Here is a 20,147-nt window from a genome sequence, read left to right on the forward strand (position 1 = left end):
CATCTCGATAAGAGGTGAACATTAGAATAGCTAACATTTCTGTTAAAAATGTTGGGGTTTGTGGCTAGCTTTGTGTAAGATATTTACACTGATTTTCAACTAACTAATTCTAAAATACAATTTTTTACCTATTGTTAGTGAACAATCTGTAGCCCACTGAAAATTTGGAATTTATTTAAAAATAAGCTGTTTGATGTGGAAAAATCTTAGATGTACGTCACTGCTCATTTCATATGTATTTAAACATGCAGGTCGTTTAATGAAAATGTACTTAAACTCAGTTGTGGAAAAATCCATCAGCAAAGTGCCCTGGGGAAGTAAGGAGCTCTGCTACAGGGTTTATTGCCAACTTGTCCTAAGATACACAGATCGCAGTTCATTTATTTTTGTTGCCAGCTTTCCACTCTGCATAATATCCTAGGGCTGGATATGACTGAGGGCTTAGCCTTACAGGGCTGACTTCTGTCCTACATGATGTGTGTTCTGTCATGAAAAGTAATCCCACAATGTTAAATACACGTATGTTACAGAAATAAGAACAAAAGAGAAACATAAATATTACCAAATACGCTGGGTTGCAAGTGTTTGTGACTTTATGCATATTTTTGATGTAGGAGAAAGAAGCAGGGAGGGCTTAATTTCAGAAGGATGTGCAGCAAGTAACGGCGGTTGGGTTATTTTGGCTACTCATTATCAAATACATTGTAAGTTAGGAATGAAAATGAAACACTTGCAACATTCTGTTAGGATAATTAAACACTGTTAAAGATTGCTATAATCTTTGTTTGAACTTAAAATTGGAATCTTTGTTTTATGTATGTATACACTGTAGATAGTGACTACATTTAGTCAGTTATAACTTTAAGTAACCTTAGAAATTGTTCAAAGAATGGCTGATATCTTCAAAGTGACTGGCAAAGTTCCTGAATCCTTTGAAGTTTATAATGAGGCTGAACTTTTTTTTTTTTGAGGTGACAAAAAATTTTTTAACATCAGACCAATATATTCTTGCCTTCCTTCCCATTCAATTTTAAGTTATGGGATTCAAAGTAGAGATTTGTTGGTTTCTGTAATTTAAGAAAAAAAATCCTTAGAAGATTTAGTATGGGTAAACCCAGGTTTTCTCTTAAGCTTACTCTGAGATGACAGAATCATTTTTTCTGAAACATGATAATGATGGGGCTGGGAAATGAAGCCTGAAGCATATCGAAGAGCCGAGAATGTCAGCTGAAGTCTGAGAGCTTAGTAAGGTTGACTACTGAAGTTAGCCTGCTTCAGAAAAAGATGTCTTTACATTGGAAAGGGTTAGTAGCTTTAGCTATAGGTTGGCTGTAATTAAAATGTGTTCATTCGCTATCCAAACCATTAAGTGCAAAATTAAGCAAGTAGGATTGTGTAGGGATTTTAAGCAATTACAGCTTGAAAACAGCATTTATCCCGTTTCTGTACCAACATGTGTCTCCACTATAATTCTGTTAATAACATCTCTGTGGATTTATACCAGCAAGACTGAATTTGGCCTGTGAATTTGCACCTGAAGGTGTGAACAGCCTTGCTCTCGTACGTGAAAACATACCACTTGCACTGTTAAAAAGTGCAAGAACTGAAGCAAAAGAAAATTGTTTCCAAGTCAACTTCTGCTTCCCTGGAAACATTTATAAGGGTAAATCTTGGATTTAATCAGAAGAACAATCCCTAAAAAGTAGCAAAGGGAAACTGAGAGTATGTTGTGTAGTTAAGAATAATTTGTAGAGTTAAAATGAGTTGCTTTTAGAGTGTTCTTATTATTTATTGAAACAAAGCCTGTTCCAGGCCAGTTTCCAAGCACTGAGGCTGAAGTTCAGGGTAGTTCTTACAATTATTATAAGTTTATTTTTCCTCATAATTGTATTGCTTGTGTAATCTGATTTAATAGTCCCCTCCCATGTGCAGCTGTTTCTGTGTTGTTAGAGGTAACAGAGTGGGTGTGGGTGGTGCAGACTAGACAGTGCTTTAGAGCATTTTCTGCTGTGGATGACCTAGCGGGGAGAGCAAAAGGGAAACATCCTTATTTTTGATGGCAGGTGGAGGGTAAGTGCTTGTGCACATATGTGGGTGCTGCCTCATCTCAAGAAGGGAGAATATGTAGCAGAACGTAATGGAACAGTAGAGATATGTTAGGCTTTTTATCACCTCTGTAGGCAGCGGAAAAATAATTTCATAATTGTTTTTGTAGCCTTGTTATTGTCCGTGTAGTACTGCAGAACAGTGAATCCTGTTAAGTATCGCTACGTACTGCAGCACTCTCTCCTCACGATTCAGGATTTCCATGCATGGAAAAGCATGTTGAAATGAGTACGTAATGGATAGTATTAATTGTTTTATGGGCCCCCTTTGCTGCTTGAGAATTTAGTGACCTAAGTAGAAAAAGTATTTTACTTCCATTGGTGATACTAGAGCATAGGAGTCGTTGCGAGGGAGAGGTTTCACTTGGAAGAATGCTGTGACGTGATATTTCCCCTGACCCTCAGTAAAGCTCAGTAGTCTTAGAACAGTTAATATCTAAGTATCACTTGATAGAACACCTTGTGCTGTGTGTTAATTCTGTCTAATAGCAATTACTGTTCTTAACAAATTTCAGATGATCTTAAGAATTTGTGGATATATTTTCTCTAGTGATAGAGGAGATTTGGGTGGTTTCTTGCCTATTACCACACTTCAAATTGAGTTTCAATGAAGACAACAAAAGCTGTCAGTAGTCCATAGCTATTCCATCATGTGCTCTGATCCGATCTGGTCTTTTAAAATCTGACAGCTGTAGTTAACTTAAATATTTAGATAGAAGATCTTAAAGGCATAAAAAAAAAAAAAAATGAAGGAAAAGTTTTGAAGCTGCCTGCTTGCTTATGCAGTCCAGCCTCTGGTGTCTCTGGAAACAGTACTTTGTTCAATAAATAGAGCCTTATTGTTTCATTGCTTACAGAACTCTTTGGCTACTGGTTCTGCTTCTTTATATTCTTTCCTAGTTGACAGTGTCTAAGAAGGGAATTCTGAATGCAATCCTATATCTAGCAGTTCAGCTTCAACGCGGAAATTATCCCCTTCATTTAATTTTATACCTGTTCTGTGTTTATATGTTGATAGACAATTGCATGTTATGTTATTCCTGGGTTGCAAAGAAACCTGAGACTGTTAGACTGGAGAGAGGCACTGTGGATAATCAAACCCATTGTCTTAGAAATCTACATTAAGTGCGTTTTTGAGCAAAGTAAATCTAAAAATCTGTTATTGATTGTACCCTGGGTTTTCATTTACGACTGAAAAATTATTTTGTAGATTATTTGCTGTCCTTTTTGCAAGATCTCACTTGAGTCATCTAGTTGAGCATTCTCACTTGACCAACACGCTTCTTAGTTTCTAATGCTGTCACATTAAGTTATTCCCTTGTAAGGTACTTTTATTAATGTCCTCAATGAGACTAAGATCTACTTTTTCTGCTCCATCTTCTTACTCTTAGTTAGCCTTCCTTTGAGATACAGGTATAGCGTACCTGAGCCAGTGAGACTGCAGGCTGCTTTATCTGAGCCCTTAAAATTATTCTATCTGTTGCTTCATTATTTCCTTACTTTTTCAAAGTTTCCTCTTTTAAAGTTTAGAACGTTAGATAGCAAAGCAGCTTTTGGTCACTCACTCCAACTAAGCCTATTTTATATGATCGTTTTTCTTTAAATTAATTGATTCTTCAGCTTAAAGGGGGAGAAAAGTGAGGGAAAGAGACACCAGATGTGTAACAATCGTTTTAAAGGAGGAAAAACATTGGACACAGAGAATATGAACGGTTGGATAAAGAGAGCAGAACTAAACAGCGAGGAGAAAGATGAAAGGTAGACGTTAGAAGAAAATTCTATTTGTAAGAAAATCAGAGCATAGAGATTGCTTGGGGAAGTCATTACTTATAGTGTGATTATTTGACCTTTCCTTTAGGCCTCCAATGACAGAGGTTAAATCGATTGTCCAATCCTCAAGTGGATTTCAACCCTGTTTTCTGTGTTTCTTTGTGTCTGCTATAGATATGTGGATGTGTCTTTTGGATTATTTACGATAAAAGAAATCTCCTAGCTGAAACATCTGGAGATAACTTGGCTGTCATTATAGTGTTTTATTTCTTTCAATCTAGGTCTGAGAAGTCAATGTTTCCCGTAATTGCATTGTTGTAGGTGGCATATGCTGCTCTGTACAGTGACACGATTGAAAATTCCACATCCAACTCTGTCTAAAAGGGTCTCCAGCAGACTTTGAGTAACACATCCATAAAAGCTTTGGCATTTGGTTCCAAAGGAAGAGTAAAGATGGGAAGACACTTTGGCACATGACAGCAGTTCATGATATTTTAATACATATGTTCATATCTCATGTTCCTCCTACCACCTTTGTCTTTTTTAACTTTGTATTTTGTGAACATTTCATACTCTTCAAAGGCAATGTTTAAAATTCAAAGATGCATGTGCATCCAAGACTACTTTTATTTTCTGTGCGTGTGATATTTGCAATTTTTTGTCTGCATTTGTAGGAACTTTTTTTCTGCAGTAAAGCTTTCCCATTACCTACGATAAAGTACGGGGTGGGGGGTGGGGAATCATCCTGAAGTAGCGCTAACAGAAGATAATGGGTTTGTAAGTGCACTGAAATTGTGCTGCTAAAAATTGAAGCTCCCTTATGCGTTACTGTTGGCCTACTTGAAGGACATCTTTACTGGGTGAATGACTAAGTGCATATTTGATACATGTGTTAAATGTATAGTACCAATTGTGGTTGAATAGTTCTAGCCTAGGATTACTTGTGGTTTATGATAAATTGCTTATAAATATCACTTCGCGAAACTTCCATGAAACACATGAGGTTTTTCATGTGTTGTCTTCTAATATAATGTGTAAGCTTCTGTAGTAAATACTGGTATTTTCTTTCAAAAAACAAACTTAATTTAAAGAAACATGGGTTTGGTTTAGGCTTGGGTCGGGGGAAGAGTTGGGCATAGGCTTGTTGCTGAAGCTGTGTGCTGTAATCATCCTCTTCGGAGTGATTGTCCTAAAGGCGTAACTGAGTGGGCATCACTGAGTTGTCACTCGCAGCTAGAGGAGTGATAAAGAGCAGCTCTGTTGAAAAGCTTGCCATGTCATGCTGACTTGTCACTGCCAGCATCCGTCTTGCAGAAGTGCATAGAAACAATTTAAAAGAGGGAGTAGAGGGGAGACAAGAAAGTAAAAGGATGTTCTTTTTTCTTTTTTTGTTGTTGTTAGTTCTGGTGGGTTACTATTACTGGCCATAAGTAAACACTGGGGGGACTTTTTTCTTTTCCAGAGTAAAGATGGGAAAACACCTTTGCACATGACAGCGATCCATGGTAGATTTTCAAGATCCCAAACCATCATTCAAAATGGTAAAAAGGGGGAGGGAGTAGTTGTGTCATCAGCTTTCCAGTATTATGAGTATTTTCCTCCTCTTGTATTGATAATAAAGTACTGAATTTTTTTCGTATCCAGTAGTAGTTCAGTTAATGGTGGAGTCTGGCATATCTGCTTATGAAGTTTGATGAGTTACATTGAACCGTTTATTTTTCAGGATGCAGGAAAATATATTAATTTCTCTTCCGTAACCCAGGCTGCAGAAAGTTTGTCTCATATGGTTACGTAATCAAATGCTTCTCCCTATTTTGCTTGTCATTAATACCAAAATACCACTGAAGGCTGTATAGATTTTAAATCCAAGCAGTCATCAATGGACAGTTATTAATGTTGCTTAGATTATCATCAGTGCTGTTTTTCTAATGGAAGTATCTGTATGCCTACGTATATTCTTACTTAGTAATTGCTTTTTGTTTTAGGAGCTGAAATAGACTGTGAAGATAAGAATGGAAATACTCCTTTGCACATAGCAGCTAGATATGGCCATGAGCTATTAATCAACACTCTGATTACGAGTGGTGCTGACACTGCGAAGTAGGTGGTTTTACTGATATGAATGCACGCTGAGAGAATTTAGAAATACATTTATTAGATTAACAAGAGTAGTATGATTTTTTTAATGTTGTCTTCCACTTGAAATAGGAAATACTTTGTGTGTTATCCTGTACTTCTAAGTAGCTACTCAGTACGTCGCAATTTGTACAAAAACAGAAGTAGATATTCCTCAAATGTATTTCAAGTAAAAGCTCTGGAATTATAGATATATAATAATAAATTATATTTATTAGTATATAAAAAATAACTGACTTAATGCATCCTGCTAGCTTGTAAGAAAGTGTTTAATGCGTGAAGTTTTCCTAAGGCTCGGTATTCTAATTAGGTGGTTTGCTGAACCCACCATGCACGTGCACTTTGGCACACAGTCATGTTTGTTTTATTTTAATTGTAATGAAACTGTGATACCTGATTATGGTGTGTCTTAGGCGGGGTATACATGGGATGTTTCCTCTCCATTTGGCAGCATTAAGTGGATTTTCAGACTGCTGCAGAAAGCTCCTCTCATCAGGTAGGGTATGTCTAAAAATTGTATAGCTGCTTTGTACTTTGTCTTTTATTCCAGAGGGTAGCTTTTCATTAAGTCTTAATTTAGTAATACATAAAAATATTTATAGTTTACTAAGTAGCCTTGGGCCAGTGCTTGTTAAAATGAATGCAAACTTTTACAGAAGTAATTCCTCTCCCCCCCCAAAAAAAATTCATGCAACTTGAAATAATGCATCTGTAACTCTCTAATGCTGTGTTTGCGCATTTTAAGTTGGCCATAGAGGTGGGATGAGTGGTTCAGACAATAATGCAACTTCAAGGAGAAAGACTAATGTTCTCTAAAATGACTTCATGGAGCATCCTCCATTTCCTTTCCATGATGTCTTTACCTTAATAAAAATCATTCTATTCTACTTCTGTAGTGGGCACGTAATAGCTCTGAAGACTCTGTGGACTGCTACATTAATAAACTGTAGCATTTGTGGTTTATTGTTAATTAAAAGCAGCCGGAACTGTACTTGGCTTTCACTGTTTGATTCCTCCCTGAAGTTGTGGCAAGTTTTAAGGTTATTACTTCCTTGTTGTCCATTTTCATCTGGTGTGAATTCTGAGCTCTTTGAACCACTGCAGTTCTCAAAAAGTAGATTGGTGTGAAGTATTGTGGAAGCTTCAGGAACAGAATAAGAATAACAAACTAAATGGTGCTACATTAATCTGAAGGCATTTCATCTTTTTTAAATAAAGAAAAGGGGCGGGCGGGGGCAGAGGGTTGGGGAAGAGGAAGAGGAAGAAGTTGCTTCCCCAGCTTTATATTGTCTGTTAGGGAAGCCTGGGAGAAGAACTAAAGGAGTATAACTAAAACTACCACTGGTAAGGCTTTTTATTTCACTGTCCTGTCATGGACAAGCTTGCAAGGATTTGCTTCAGAAAAGAACTGTCCTGTAGTTGACTATATTTCTATTGTGTATGTTCAAAATGAGGACTACTTTGGCTCTTTCTCCTTTCTGCACATGGTGCTGTGCTGCCTGTACCCTTTCTGGAGATTCAGTGTGGCAAAGGAATCCCTGCAGAAGACCTGCAAGTGGTTTCTGTGACTTTCACATGAGTTGAGCAAACGTGAATGTAAATCTAGCCTGGAGCAGATAAGGACTTGAAGAGTATGTTCAGCCTTCAGACTGGAAAGACCAGATACTGCTACCAGCTTATTAGAACATGCTCTTGGTGTGGGGATCGGTATCTGCAGACTATGTACCTTTTTGCTTTTATGAGGAAGTCTCATTTATGTAAATTAAGAATATCTGATTTTAAAATTTGTTAATATTCATGTGCAGACCTTAAAAGAAAAGAAAAAAAAAAACAAACCCACATCAGTCTGCCTTGTCCCAGGATTGAAAGGCATTTAAGTTGTTAGTGGTGTTAGACAAGCAACCTGGGGCTGTGGAAAGTCATCAAAGACTACTTTCAAATTAGATTGGTAAATTATCTTAAATTGTTTGCTGTGTAGCACTGCCTATAGAAATGGGAGGAGGCTGTAGCGGTATATACAAAACCTCTATTTTGGGGCATAAGGAGTAGGAGAACTGTCTTGAATAGTAGTACTCTTAAATAACACATTTATGTATCGTTGTTGAATAATTCTTAAAAAGGGGAAAAAAAAAAATTGCATTCCCAGGCAAAAGTACCAAAACTGGAGATTTAATGAGTAAGTTTTGTTACATGAGAGCAAGACTTTTAGGAGAATATAGTTGTTTTCTCAAAGCAAAAGTGTAGCTTTGAAACATGATTTAAATAGTAATCTTCATGTCAAAAGATATGGTTACCTATAGAATTGCACAGTTAAACTTTGTGGTCTCAAATTTGAAGTTCCATAGTTCACACATTTTGATAAGAGAAATTGACAACATTCTCTAAAGGGCTCTTCTGTGAGTAATTGCTAATTGCTATTTACAGCCTTCACTCCAGCTTAACAGAGTTCTTTGCTTTCTCAGGGACTAAAGAGCTAAACTCAAGGATGAAATTTAAGTAGCTCCTGAATTCAGTAGACAGTCGCCCCTTTATTTAAAAAAACATTGAAAAAAATATTTATTTAAAAAAAATATTTATTTAAAAAAACACTGATAAATTCTAGCATATTCTTAATTTTCCTATTGCCTTCATATATTTTATATGCAATGCTAAATTACACAGAAATAATAGCAGGTAAACAGGACAAGAAAGAATATAGCCTTTTGCCTCAGTGCAGCTAATTGTCTTCTACCTTATCCCTTTCAGTAACTGTTCAAAAATACTGTGAACGGCAAGGGTGTGTTTCAAGTGAAGTAAATTTTCCGTACTTAAGTGCTTTTTTGCAAATCGCTTTTAAATTTGTTTAGCAAGCATTTCTTTTAAGAGTAGATGTGAGCAGTTTTGTGAAAGGTGGTGTTATATAACGGTTTTACAAACTACTCGATTTGTAGGTTTTGACATTGACACACCAGATGACTTTGGCAGGACTTGTCTTCATGCAGCTGCAGCTGGAGGGTATGTAAAAAAGCATTCATGCTTTCATATTTAGAGTTCTTTTTTCAATTGCTGATCATTCCTGTTTTGTTTTGTTGGGTTTTTATTTTAATTATTTCCTCTCTGTGCTTTTCCTTCCTTTTCCCCTTGGAATGTATGTAAACATGAAAATAATTTCAAGATGGATTCTATCTGCCAACAATAAAAATAAAGCAAATATTCAGCTCAAGTAATTATTGGAGTACAGTGTCCAAGTATCATCAGCCTTATCTTAGGTTTGTGCTTGGGGATGAACTGAATTTTACTTTAGATTCCCATGGATGATGATATAATTTTTAGAATTTACATCAGTCAAATATGGCATGCCCAGCTAAGATCACTGTAGGACATGAGGTGGAGAACAGCAATTTGGGAAATACGTTTTTACCACATCCATAAACAAAAGGCCAGTCTAACCAAATTAAAAGCCATAATTAAATTCCAGAGTTTAGGTGGATGAAGTAGTCAGAACTACTTGCTCATCACTTGAGTTGTGATCCATATTGATTATTGTTATTGTATTGTAGGTTTTCTATAGCAGCTACTCAAAATTGCCTGGAAGAATTGGGTAATAAATTTCATGATACACTTTGTGGGACACAAGAACTCCATGATATCAATATTTTCATTTTTCTGTTTCAATGTTGTTTAAGTAATACTGTTAAGTAATCATTGTAAGTCAAAAGATACTTGATCGATACATCCTTGTCGCAAATGATTAAGGTTAAAATGCTATCTTTTCATATAAAAACACATAATTTGTGACACATTCCCTCATTCATCTCCAGTTAAGGAAAGTTACTAAGGTAGTGTTTAAACAATAATCACTATTGTACATCTGTTATGATGATCATATTGTATTGAAAACAAATTACATGAAAAAGTAAAATATATATGTTGCAACTTATGTTTGGCCTTACAATATATACGGTGAAAACTTGCCTCTGTGCTGGAATCCTGGTAGCAAAAAGCATGTGACATGCAGGTGTTTCTTTAAGAATTGAAATTTCTATTGAATTAGATTAATGTTTATGTGCTTTGTGCATGCAATTTGATATCAATAAAATTTCTATATATGGACTTGAAATAATTGATATTCTTTCCTGATTCGGTTCTGCAATTATGAAATCTATTTTACATACCAAAATATATTTATCAAATTCTTCATACGATAGTTCAGTTCCATTAAAAATAACATGAGATGTATATGTGTAGCAGTTCTGATATTTGCAGAGGCCAGTATGAAGGAAATAAAATTTGCAATCATAAGTAATATTGCATTAATTTAATAGGAATTTGGAGTGCCTAAACCTCCTGCTAAATACTGGTGCAGACTTCAACAAAAAGGACAGATTTGGGAGGTAAGACATTCTAGATTTGTATATTGTAAAGGGCTGGTAAAAGCATTACAGAAGTAGCATGTTGCAGTGTGCTAGTCTGTGTTGTGTTCCAGTGTAAATGTTTTTTAAGATACAGTGTCTCTCATAAACTGTGCTTCAGCATATGTTATCAAAAGTTACAAACATATTTTGTTTATTGTGTTTTGTTAAGTAGATGTTTAGTCTTGTTTTTAAAGACTGAGTTCCATATTCAACTGTACTTTTTCTGAACCTTATTGTTTATAACACAGATCTAATGAGTTTAAATTGCTCTTATCCAAGGACATTAGTGGTATTTTCCAAATAATGCATTAGTCAAACCGAGAAATCTGTGCTATTTCTAAGCTTTTTTTAATTAAAAAATCCTTTTATTATATCTATCTTTTTTTGCTTCCTTGTTCATGCTCTGGTTCTGAACACTTCTGGAATGACATTCATTTCTCTTTTTAGGATTATTTAAGTTTAGATGGCATGATCAGTACTTGTGTAAAATCTCACATCATATCATGGATAATATGATTTTCCAGGATGTGAATGGCAGGAGTAGGGCTTGAGGATAATGTTACGGATCCAAAGTTGTATTTTGCTTTAACTCTACTTCTGTTCTTTACCGAGAAAGGAACAACAATTTCACAACTTTTGTCATTGAAAGTTGTGGGGGTTTTTTGTGGGTTTGGTTTGGGTTTTGGTTTACATGCATGTTACAGAGAGCAATTATTTCAGAAGAGGGGAAAGATTAAAACAGTTAAAATTGGAGAGCAATGGGAAAAAGTAATTTTAGGGAAGAGGTAGGACACTTAAAGTTGTCTGACTGTCTCCTCAAAATTGAGATATTTATAGTAATAATATCTTCTAAAAATAGAAAATGGAATTCTGAGTCATCTTGGTGGTTTTGAAATATTATCCAAACTGGTGGATCTAGAGAATTATTTACATATTTGAAGCTGGAATGAGTTTCCTCTGAGATTATACATCATTATATTAATATGTCATGGTTTTGTTATAAGAAGACAAGCTGTATATTTAAAAGTTTTCTTTAACAAGACCTCTGCTATGTTAGTATAGTTTAAAATAAATAAATAATGCTTCCCTCTCAGACAAAATTCTGATCTGCTTGTCGAAAATATGTACTTGTTAACAGTTGTATTTTATTTTTACCTTGCTGTGCAGTCCTTGAATTTCTCCATTTTTATTCCATGTGGCTTAAATTACTTAAATAAAAATAAAATTTCTAGTGTAAACTTGATTTTCCTCTAAATGTCTGTACAAGACAGTTGATACAAAGCTTCCCTTAATACAAAGTTTGTGCATATTTTAGCTGACAAGTAGATACTGTTCAGTATTATTAAATAGCCCCATTTTTAAGATAGTAATGACACACTACAAATACTAGTTACAAATGTAAGGATTTAAGTTTCATTTTATTTTGCTTTATCTGTCTCTAATATTATTCTGCTGTTATTTACCATTGTACTTTTTATTTAAATGTGTACTAAAGAACTCCACTCCATTATGCTGCTGCCAATTGTAATTATCAGTGCCTGTTTGCCCTTGTGGGATCTGGAGCTAGTGTGAATGACCTTGATGAGAGGGGTTGTACACCTCTGCACTATGCAGCTGCATCAGACACAGATGGAAAGTAAGTGGCATGCTTTGTGCTAAAGACTTGCTCCTTAGAGACATTTGAGCTGTGAATTTTGTGTATGTTCTGCCTTCAGATTTGACAAATGCATTTTGGATATTGATGCTTAAAGATTAAACTTCACAGTGGATTATCCATTGTATATAAAATATTTTATGTCACCAGTATTTCTGAGAAAAATGAACAATAGTAACATGTATCATAAGTTTTTAGTTATGTCCTATAATGCAGATGTCCTAATTCAGGAATTCATTAGGAACAGAGTTTTCAAACCTACCTGCTGTGCAGTGGTTGAGTAAATACCATTTGTAGGGGTTATGATGACAGTTGCGAGCAGTAAGGTCATTTGGCTTTAAAATGAAAATATGATGATGATGATGGTGTGTTTTATGTAAGGTTATTGATGTTGCCCAAAAATCTATGCAGTTAGTCAGAAGTACGCTGTAAAACTAAACTGTGAGTTACCATAGGCCTACATCAGGATAGAAGTTAACTCAGCATTTCAGTATGAGATGCTTTATCTATTTCATGTTTGATTACACTATTAATGTGTGGCATTACAACTCCAGCTCTTGTTAGTGTTGATTTTTGTGAGGTTGCACTTGCATGCATTAAATGCATCCAGAAACTTTCATAAATCCGCAAACGTCTCTTGCATGTATGTATTTTGTAAGTAATGGTTATAATTAACATGGTTACTAATGACTTCAGTGCTTTACGTGCAAAGCTTATATAGATAGCACAAAATTGATGAGGTTACTTCAGCTCCAGACATCATATGTGTTGAGGAAACTTGAGAAGAACGCCGCTTGCATGTGCACACGCTCACATACAGCGGTCAAAACAAGCTGGTGCGCAGCGTAGCATCTCAAGTGCGCACAGTGGCACCTTCACTGCAAAAGTGCTGCCGAGTGCTGTGTCATCTTGTTTTAATACAGCACCTTTTAAAACATGAGGTAGCAATAGGAACAAGGTGGCGTGTAACTCACAGGGTGGGTTTTGAAGGATAAATAAAGAATACTTTCATGGCCATTTAACTAATATTTAAAGTACATGCCTTTTTTAATGTAAAGCCAAACTTCAAAATGAAATTGCTGCTTTTTAGATATACTTTCAATTCCTGCTGGCGCTTGCTGAGATAATTTTACTTTAATTGCCTTCCTACAAGTTGAGCTAGGATTAAATTTAGCTTCACAGTTGCTCTGAAAACCTCCAAACTATAATGGTTCTTCAGATGACATCGTTTTGCCATCTGCCTTACAAAAGGCATGAGCAAGAATGATGATGGCAATACTGCAGAGCTTTGGGAGGTAACTCAAAGAATCGTCTCTGGAACCCACACGATATTGCCCTTCTGATTAACAGTTGGCTCTCTGGAAGACAGGCTACAAAGCTGAATGGCCGGAGAAGAAGCTTTTTATATTGATGCAGCAAGATAATTAGTAACAGCTGGAAAAACCAGTACTGCTCAGCTCATATTCAAAATAGGAACGAAGCTAAAAATGATTACTGAGTTGGAATATAAAGCCTGGGGCTGGGGGGGTGGGGAAGTCAGGAAATTATCTATATAGAAATTCCAAAGATATTTACATGTATTTGTATAGTCTTTGTTCAGACATCTTTAAAGACAGATTTTAGAGACAAGGACACTTTTGCTGTAAATTGTTTTCCAGCTTCTTCCTCTATGAAGTATTTCTTTTGTATATGTAACAAATGCTTCTAATCTGGAACAAACACCAGTAAGCCTCGTTTTGACAAGACTAGAGAGAGCAGTGATTGCAGAATGAGATATAAACTAAGCAGCATCTTAGGGGAGAAAAGCCCCACACTCTTTCTATGTTAGAACTATTTAATAGACAGTAAAATAAATGGGGACAAAATTTAAGTTACCTGGGCTTTCAGGAAGTTTGATTAATCTCCTTTTAAAGAGGCCTGTTGAGGTCAGTTAATTATGTAAAAGATGCAAATCTTTTTCATGGGTAAGAAGAAACGGCAAAAATAATAATCTGTTTTGCATTGGAAAGAATGGGTACTCAAGGATTTTTAGTAGACTTTACTTCCAGCAGGGTATTTAGCGTATTGTGGTTTTTATGGGCACACAAATATATGAAGTACGTAAGTTTAGATAGCCAAGGCCAGTGATGTTTGACATTTATAAATGAGCCAGGAATGTTAAGACAAAGTCGTTGATTAAAATTGACAAAGTTAGACAATTGGACAAATAAAATGTAGGGACAGTAATCCTCACTCAGTGGGACAAATTGACTTGTCTTTGGCTTCTCGGAAACCTTATCCCATTTCAATTCAAATAAGAACATGCAAGCACAGCTGCCATTCATGAAATCCAGGCATTTGTTTACGGGGCAAATAAAACCCGAATTATTTGGTTAAAAACGAACATATGCATTACAGGTAGCTTTTTGTTAGGTACATTGAAGATGTAGTAACGTTATTTACATCCTGTGTTACTTACGTTATTCAAGACTGGAGAGTTTTTACCTTTTTCACTACCTGCCTAAGTTCTTTTCTCCTTTATGGTGGGCACGAAATGATGAAATGAGAATGCACATTGGTATCGCTCCTGCTGTTCTCAACTTTGTAATGAGATAGTACTTTATATATAGGCGCTTCTTAGTTTGTAGTTTTTCCTGCAGCTTTTTCCCCCTTTCATCTTCACTCATCTTGTTTGTTACTTTCAACCTTTGTCTGGAAAAGCAAATGTCAGGTCTTCACTTCAGTGAATTGCTGTTGTTGCACATGGGGTTCTTGCGCCCTTGACCCAGAACAGCTGTCTTACGTTGAAATGTGTTTCCATTTCATCGCAGCTGGTACTGGATCTGCTTCAGATGATGAATTTGCACTGTTCCATCTGCTGTCTCCAGGCCCTTCCTTGAAAGAACTTACAACGACTTCTGATGTTGCAGGGTCATGCTGTCTTCCCTTAGGAGATGGCTGCTTTTGTAGGATTTCTGCCTGTATTTCTCCAAGGTTTGAATGTTCCCCAGAGTTTTGAATGATAAAGTTTCTACTCTTAACAGCATTGATCAGAGGTCATTTTAGGATTCGTTCCTCTCAAATCTAAACCTGCCATGTCCTACTGCAAGTTTTTCACCTGACATCACAGCATAGCCATATCATAGAAGTACGAATGTTGAAATTTCCTGAAACTTTCTACCAAACAATTTTCCATGAGATAAATGAGAGCTAAAACCTTTATATTGTCAGTGTAACCAACTGGCTTGTTTGTCACTACCGATAACGGTGATCTGTGAGACCTTCAGATAATCTGTGCTAAGGAAGAAAGGTCCCAAGCTGGATTTGACAAGATAATCTATTTTGTAGCTTCACATGCGTTTTATTTAAATGATAAAGGAGAAACATTTCATAATCCCAGGAAGAAGGGATTCTGTACACTTCAGGAAGACACCAAGTTCAAGGTCATGACAGTGACTTTGCAAAATGTTAGGATAGACAACATATAATTATGAGTAAGTTGGCTTATTGGTTGGAATCGTTTAGTATGCATGCATGGAGTCTCTTAAAAAGAGAAAAACAGAGAGAAGGAGCTGACTTTCATAACCTGTTTTTCATCTTCCCTGCTGAGTATCTGTGGTTGAAACTATGCTGATCTTGTGCTGTCTTAAACTTTGTGTAGTGGAAGTAAGGAATTGTAGGATAAAAGTATCCCAACAGCTGAGTGTGTCTGCTATATAATAAATCAATAAACGGGTGTCTGGTAGAAGTGTGTGTGTGACTCTGGATACGTATCATGAAGAACTCAGCTATTGGTTCCCTTCCTTCCATATCAAATACGAAAGAATGCACTGATACATGAAAAGACACAAAACCAGTAATGAGTCATATTAACAAAGGCAGCCGCAGTTGTACTAGCTGGGAGGAGAATGGCCAGGAAATACTAGTATTAACCAAGTCAGGTAATTCAGAGGATGCAGGATGTCCGCAGAAAAAGGATTCTTGCAAATTTTGAAAGCTTTGTGATTGACCTTAACGCTTGGTGTAATGAGTTAGGTGTTCTGTACTCCTAGCCAATATTGCATGTTAAATCAGCGTTCCCGTGTGCCGTATCCTATTTTCCAGTTGAATTGGAACAATTTATCGCTTAGCATAAAGTTGCAATTCCGTATTTAGATATATGGTTGCATGTGTCAATTTAAATAGGTGCCTGGAATACTTGCTAAGGAATGATGCCAACCCGGGGATCCGAGACAAACAAGGATACAATGCAGTTCATTATTCAGCTGCTTATGGTCATCGCTTATGCCTTGAATTGGTAAGAAAACGTGTCATAGATGAAAGGTGTAACAGCTGCTCTTAGAGTGTGATGCAGACGCCAAGGGATTCCTCCACCTTGGTTCTTCATCTGTAAAATAAGTCAGTAGTGTTTTTCAGTCCCTTTGAGGATAAATACTTAAGCACTTAATACTCTTCAAACAGGGCAAGGTGAGGAGCTAAGGTGCTAGATACTGGCTTAAAAAGATAATACATTCTGCGATGAAGAGAGAACTGGTTGAGGATGTGGGGTATTAGTTTTGGGGATTTTTTTTTCTTAATTTAGAATACACTGCTAAACTTTTTCCTGATGGCTGAAATAAAGGAACTACAGGTTATCCCGCTGACAAGTGTTGAGCAATTTCACAAATGTCATCTGAAGGAGCAAATTAAAGTGTACTGATAACCTGCAAAGTAAGGGTGCCTTTTTAAATAGTTCACGTACTTACAGTAACTAATGGCCTCATAATAGTATATCGGATAATAAAGTCTCAGGAAGTTTTTTATTAATCCCTTTGCAAAAATGTGTATGTTATTTGATATGCTAATTTTATCTTCTCTGTGTTATACAAGTTAATATTTTTACACAAATTATACTTTTCTATTCAAATGTATTAAAACATGAATTCTGAATATTTTTAATTGCAGATTGCAAGTGAAACACCTCTAGATGTTGTAAGTGTATTATTTCTCACTGTTAAAGTACTACTGTACAGCAAAAGAGAACATGTAATTTTAGAAATACTGCTTATTTTTAGACTTTTTCAACTATTTCTTCAGTGCATAGATGTATTACTTGATTTCAGTTACAATTTAGATTTCATTGCAATTAGAATTTTAAAATAGAAAAAAAATTAAAAAAACATTTGTCTGACAATGTTATAAAAGTGTGATAATGAAAACTTAGTGATCTGAATGTATTTGGTATTTTTCAAACACTTTCAGTGTTTTAATTCAACTAGTTTACTAAATTAAATATGGTCTTGAAAAAGACCCAGAATTAAAACTTCAAAACACATCTGAAAGTAACAAATGGAAATGTATATACACAGATATTTTAATCTTATTTTGTAACGCTTGTGTCTTTTTGAGTCCATTTCTTCTTTTTGGGAAGTGTGGGGGTTTTTTTGTTCTGAGAATCGATATTCCTTTCTGGCTTTTCATACTGCTTTTCTTGCTGACTTTTCACCTATCTAAATGCTTACTTGTTTGGGGGTGTTTTGTTTGGGGTTTTTTTTCCTGCTACTACAGCTGTTCTCATCCGTCCTTGTCTTCCCTTTGTCTGCATTTCAGCTATATTATTTCATATGGCTGCTTCAGGAAAAATAATAATTTTAGATTAGTTTCTGATTTAATTATTGCATTCCTATGCAAAGTTAACTGTGCTTGGGAGATGAAATTGGGGGAGGGGTTGCAGTCACTGCAATTCAAACTCTTTATAAAAGGTTGAAGGAGATCTAGAATTCCTAAGGAAACTGTAATCCTACATTATTCTTCCTATTTTTCTTCCTTTTATTTTTCAGTCCATGTATACTGGATACTGTAGCAATTATTGCTGAATGTTTTTAAAGGTGAGGGGGTTTGGCACTCACTCTGATTTTCTCTCTGTTAAGCTGATGGAAACATCAGGTACTGACATGCTGAATGATTCAGACAACAGAGCACCTATAAGTCCGCTGCATTTAGCTGTAAGTATTTCATTCGTTAGTGATGACAGCTCATCTAACGGCAAACAGTTGTTGACGTAGGCTTATTCATTCTGGATTTTTTTTTAAATAGGTCAATAACGGTAAATGAAGCACAAAAATATGTACTAATATTCCTGGAAAAGCTGTATAGGGTGATTTTTGCATTTCACTTCTAACTTGTTTCATGGAACAGCTTTCATTTGGAATCTTACAATTAAGATTTATGTTATAATTTATACTAATAGCACTTATAGAAGACTTGTTCGATAAGTAATGATTACATTTTTTTTTTGTCATCAGCGTTGTTTTACCCTCATCATTGTTCAGCATGAGAAATGTTTGTCCTTACAACTTTAAGAGAGATTTGCACAAAGAGTAATGTAAGAGAGGACCCGATGAAACTGCCTGTACAAATATACCCAAAATACAGAGTAACCAGCAAAATATGTAGCTTTCATCTTTTCACTGGACTTTGAGCAACTGGAAAACCACACTGTATTTTTTGGAAATAGCCTAAGTCTCATGCAGAGTGTTTGTGTGTGTGTGTATGTGTGTGTGTATGGTCAAAGTAAAAAGTAACCGTTAATGCCGGTAAATGAAAGCAGTTAGACTGTTCCTGGAAATTAGTTTTGTCTGTGGGCAGAGGTTATGTATCCAAGAGTATATATCTATTATGGAAATTATAAAGCCATAGTTGTAGGTGTTTATTTTCATTATTAACTTTGAAACGTTGTCTTGACACATATTTACAAAGTATTCTCTGTGCTATTTTTTTACCTTGGTATATCCATTCTGATCTCTTAACTGTTTCATCCCCTAAGTCACTTCTGTTTTACCAGTTATGTTAACTGTAGCTATTCGTACTGTGTTATTTTTACTGTGTTAATTTTATTGGCTTTTTCTTTTTAAAATATTCTTATTTTTAAAAAATAACAGGGGTTAGTCAAGTTTGCACGTGTTCCTCACTTGAAATAATCTGATGGTAATTTAACTATAACATAAAGCAGTGAAACATGCAATATTCAAAATACTGGTAGTTATACAACTTAGAGACATCATTTTCTGAAAGTAGTTTCAGTTGCTGACTGAAAGGATAAAAAAAAAAAAGCCACTAACATTGCTGCAATTTTGTATGTTTTTTTAATTAGTTGTAACTATTGTAACCTGCTGCATCAGTAGCTCTTCCACAGGTTAAAACAAAAATACCATCTTCACAGTTTCATTTACATAGTGCTGGTAAGGAAAGGAAAAATGTGAAGGGCGGGAAAACTGAAGAATTTTCTTATTCTTGTAGGCTTATCATGGCCACCATCAAGCTCTGGAAGTGCTGGTACAGTCACTGCTGGACCTTGATGTGAGGAATAATAATGGAAGGACACCGTTGGATCTGGCTGCCTTTAAGGGTCACGTGGAATGTGTAGATGTGCTTATTAATCAGGGAGCATCAATCTTGGTGAAAGATTATGTTGTAAAGAGGACCCCTATACATGCTGCAGGTGTGTGCTAACCACTAACCTCTAAAATTCCGGCTTTCGAAGTGGCTCATCTTCGTGTTTAGAAGTCTCGTATCATTAATGCTCTAAGAAATGATGTTTAGGAATAGACAACTTTCAAGGTATAAGCTCTGCTGAGAAAGCTGTAACAAAGCAGTTGCGGACAGAAACCAGGGTTAACCCAATAAATCATTTCAGCTCGAGGCTCTGCAGGAGTGCCCTGTCCTTGCCCATTCAGCTAGCTAGGCTGGCTGTGCTGGCAGACGTCAGTGACATGTTCCTGTTTCTCTCCTCGTCTTTCGTGCAACCCAAACTGTAGGCCCAAATTTAGATACGTGAATCGTATTGCATGTCTTGGCAGCTTTGTAAAATACTTCCAAAAATGACTGGAGTCTTGGAGAATTTTGTGAGTTTGAGAAGAGACATGAAAACTATACACTGGGTTTTTTCCAAGGATTTAAATGACTCCTGAGCGTTTTGGAAATAACAGCAATCCTTTGCAATATTTTCTCACTGCATTTCCTAGAAAAATTCTATAAACCTACTTTTTGCAAAGTCTAGCATTCATCGTATATTCTCATTTCTTCCTCTTTGAAAATAGACTTACTTAGATTGACATTTATAGTTACGGT

The 20,147-nt window shown here is 35.8% G+C and overlaps 1 protein-coding gene across 3 annotated transcripts in view; it reads left to right on the plus strand.

The window, feature by feature from the left end:
- The window catches only part of ANKRD28 (ankyrin repeat domain 28), a 128,577-nt gene that overhangs the window by 93,304 nt on the left and 15,126 nt on the right, over positions 1-20,147 (plus strand). For all 3 annotated transcript variants that reach the window (XM_037383300.1, XM_037383301.1, XM_037383298.1), the window contains exons 9-18: positions 5,338-5,416; positions 5,861-5,975; positions 6,425-6,507; positions 8,942-9,005; positions 10,316-10,384; positions 11,901-12,041; positions 16,224-16,335; positions 16,983-17,009; positions 17,948-18,022; positions 19,317-19,518. In XM_037383300.1, coding sequence (XP_037239197.1) covers positions 5,338-5,416; positions 5,861-5,975; positions 6,425-6,507; positions 8,942-9,005; positions 10,316-10,384; positions 11,901-12,041; positions 16,224-16,335; positions 16,983-17,009; positions 17,948-18,022; positions 19,317-19,518 — 967 coding nt within the window. The remainder of the gene's footprint in view (positions 1-5,337; positions 5,417-5,860; positions 5,976-6,424; positions 6,508-8,941; positions 9,006-10,315; positions 10,385-11,900; positions 12,042-16,223; positions 16,336-16,982; positions 17,010-17,947; positions 18,023-19,316; positions 19,519-20,147) is intronic.

This window comes from Falco rusticolus, chromosome 4 (genome assembly GCF_015220075.1).
Source record: "Falco rusticolus isolate bFalRus1 chromosome 4, bFalRus1.pri, whole genome shotgun sequence".
In the NCBI taxonomy this organism is placed as follows: Eukaryota; Metazoa; Chordata; class Aves; order Falconiformes; family Falconidae; genus Falco; species Falco rusticolus.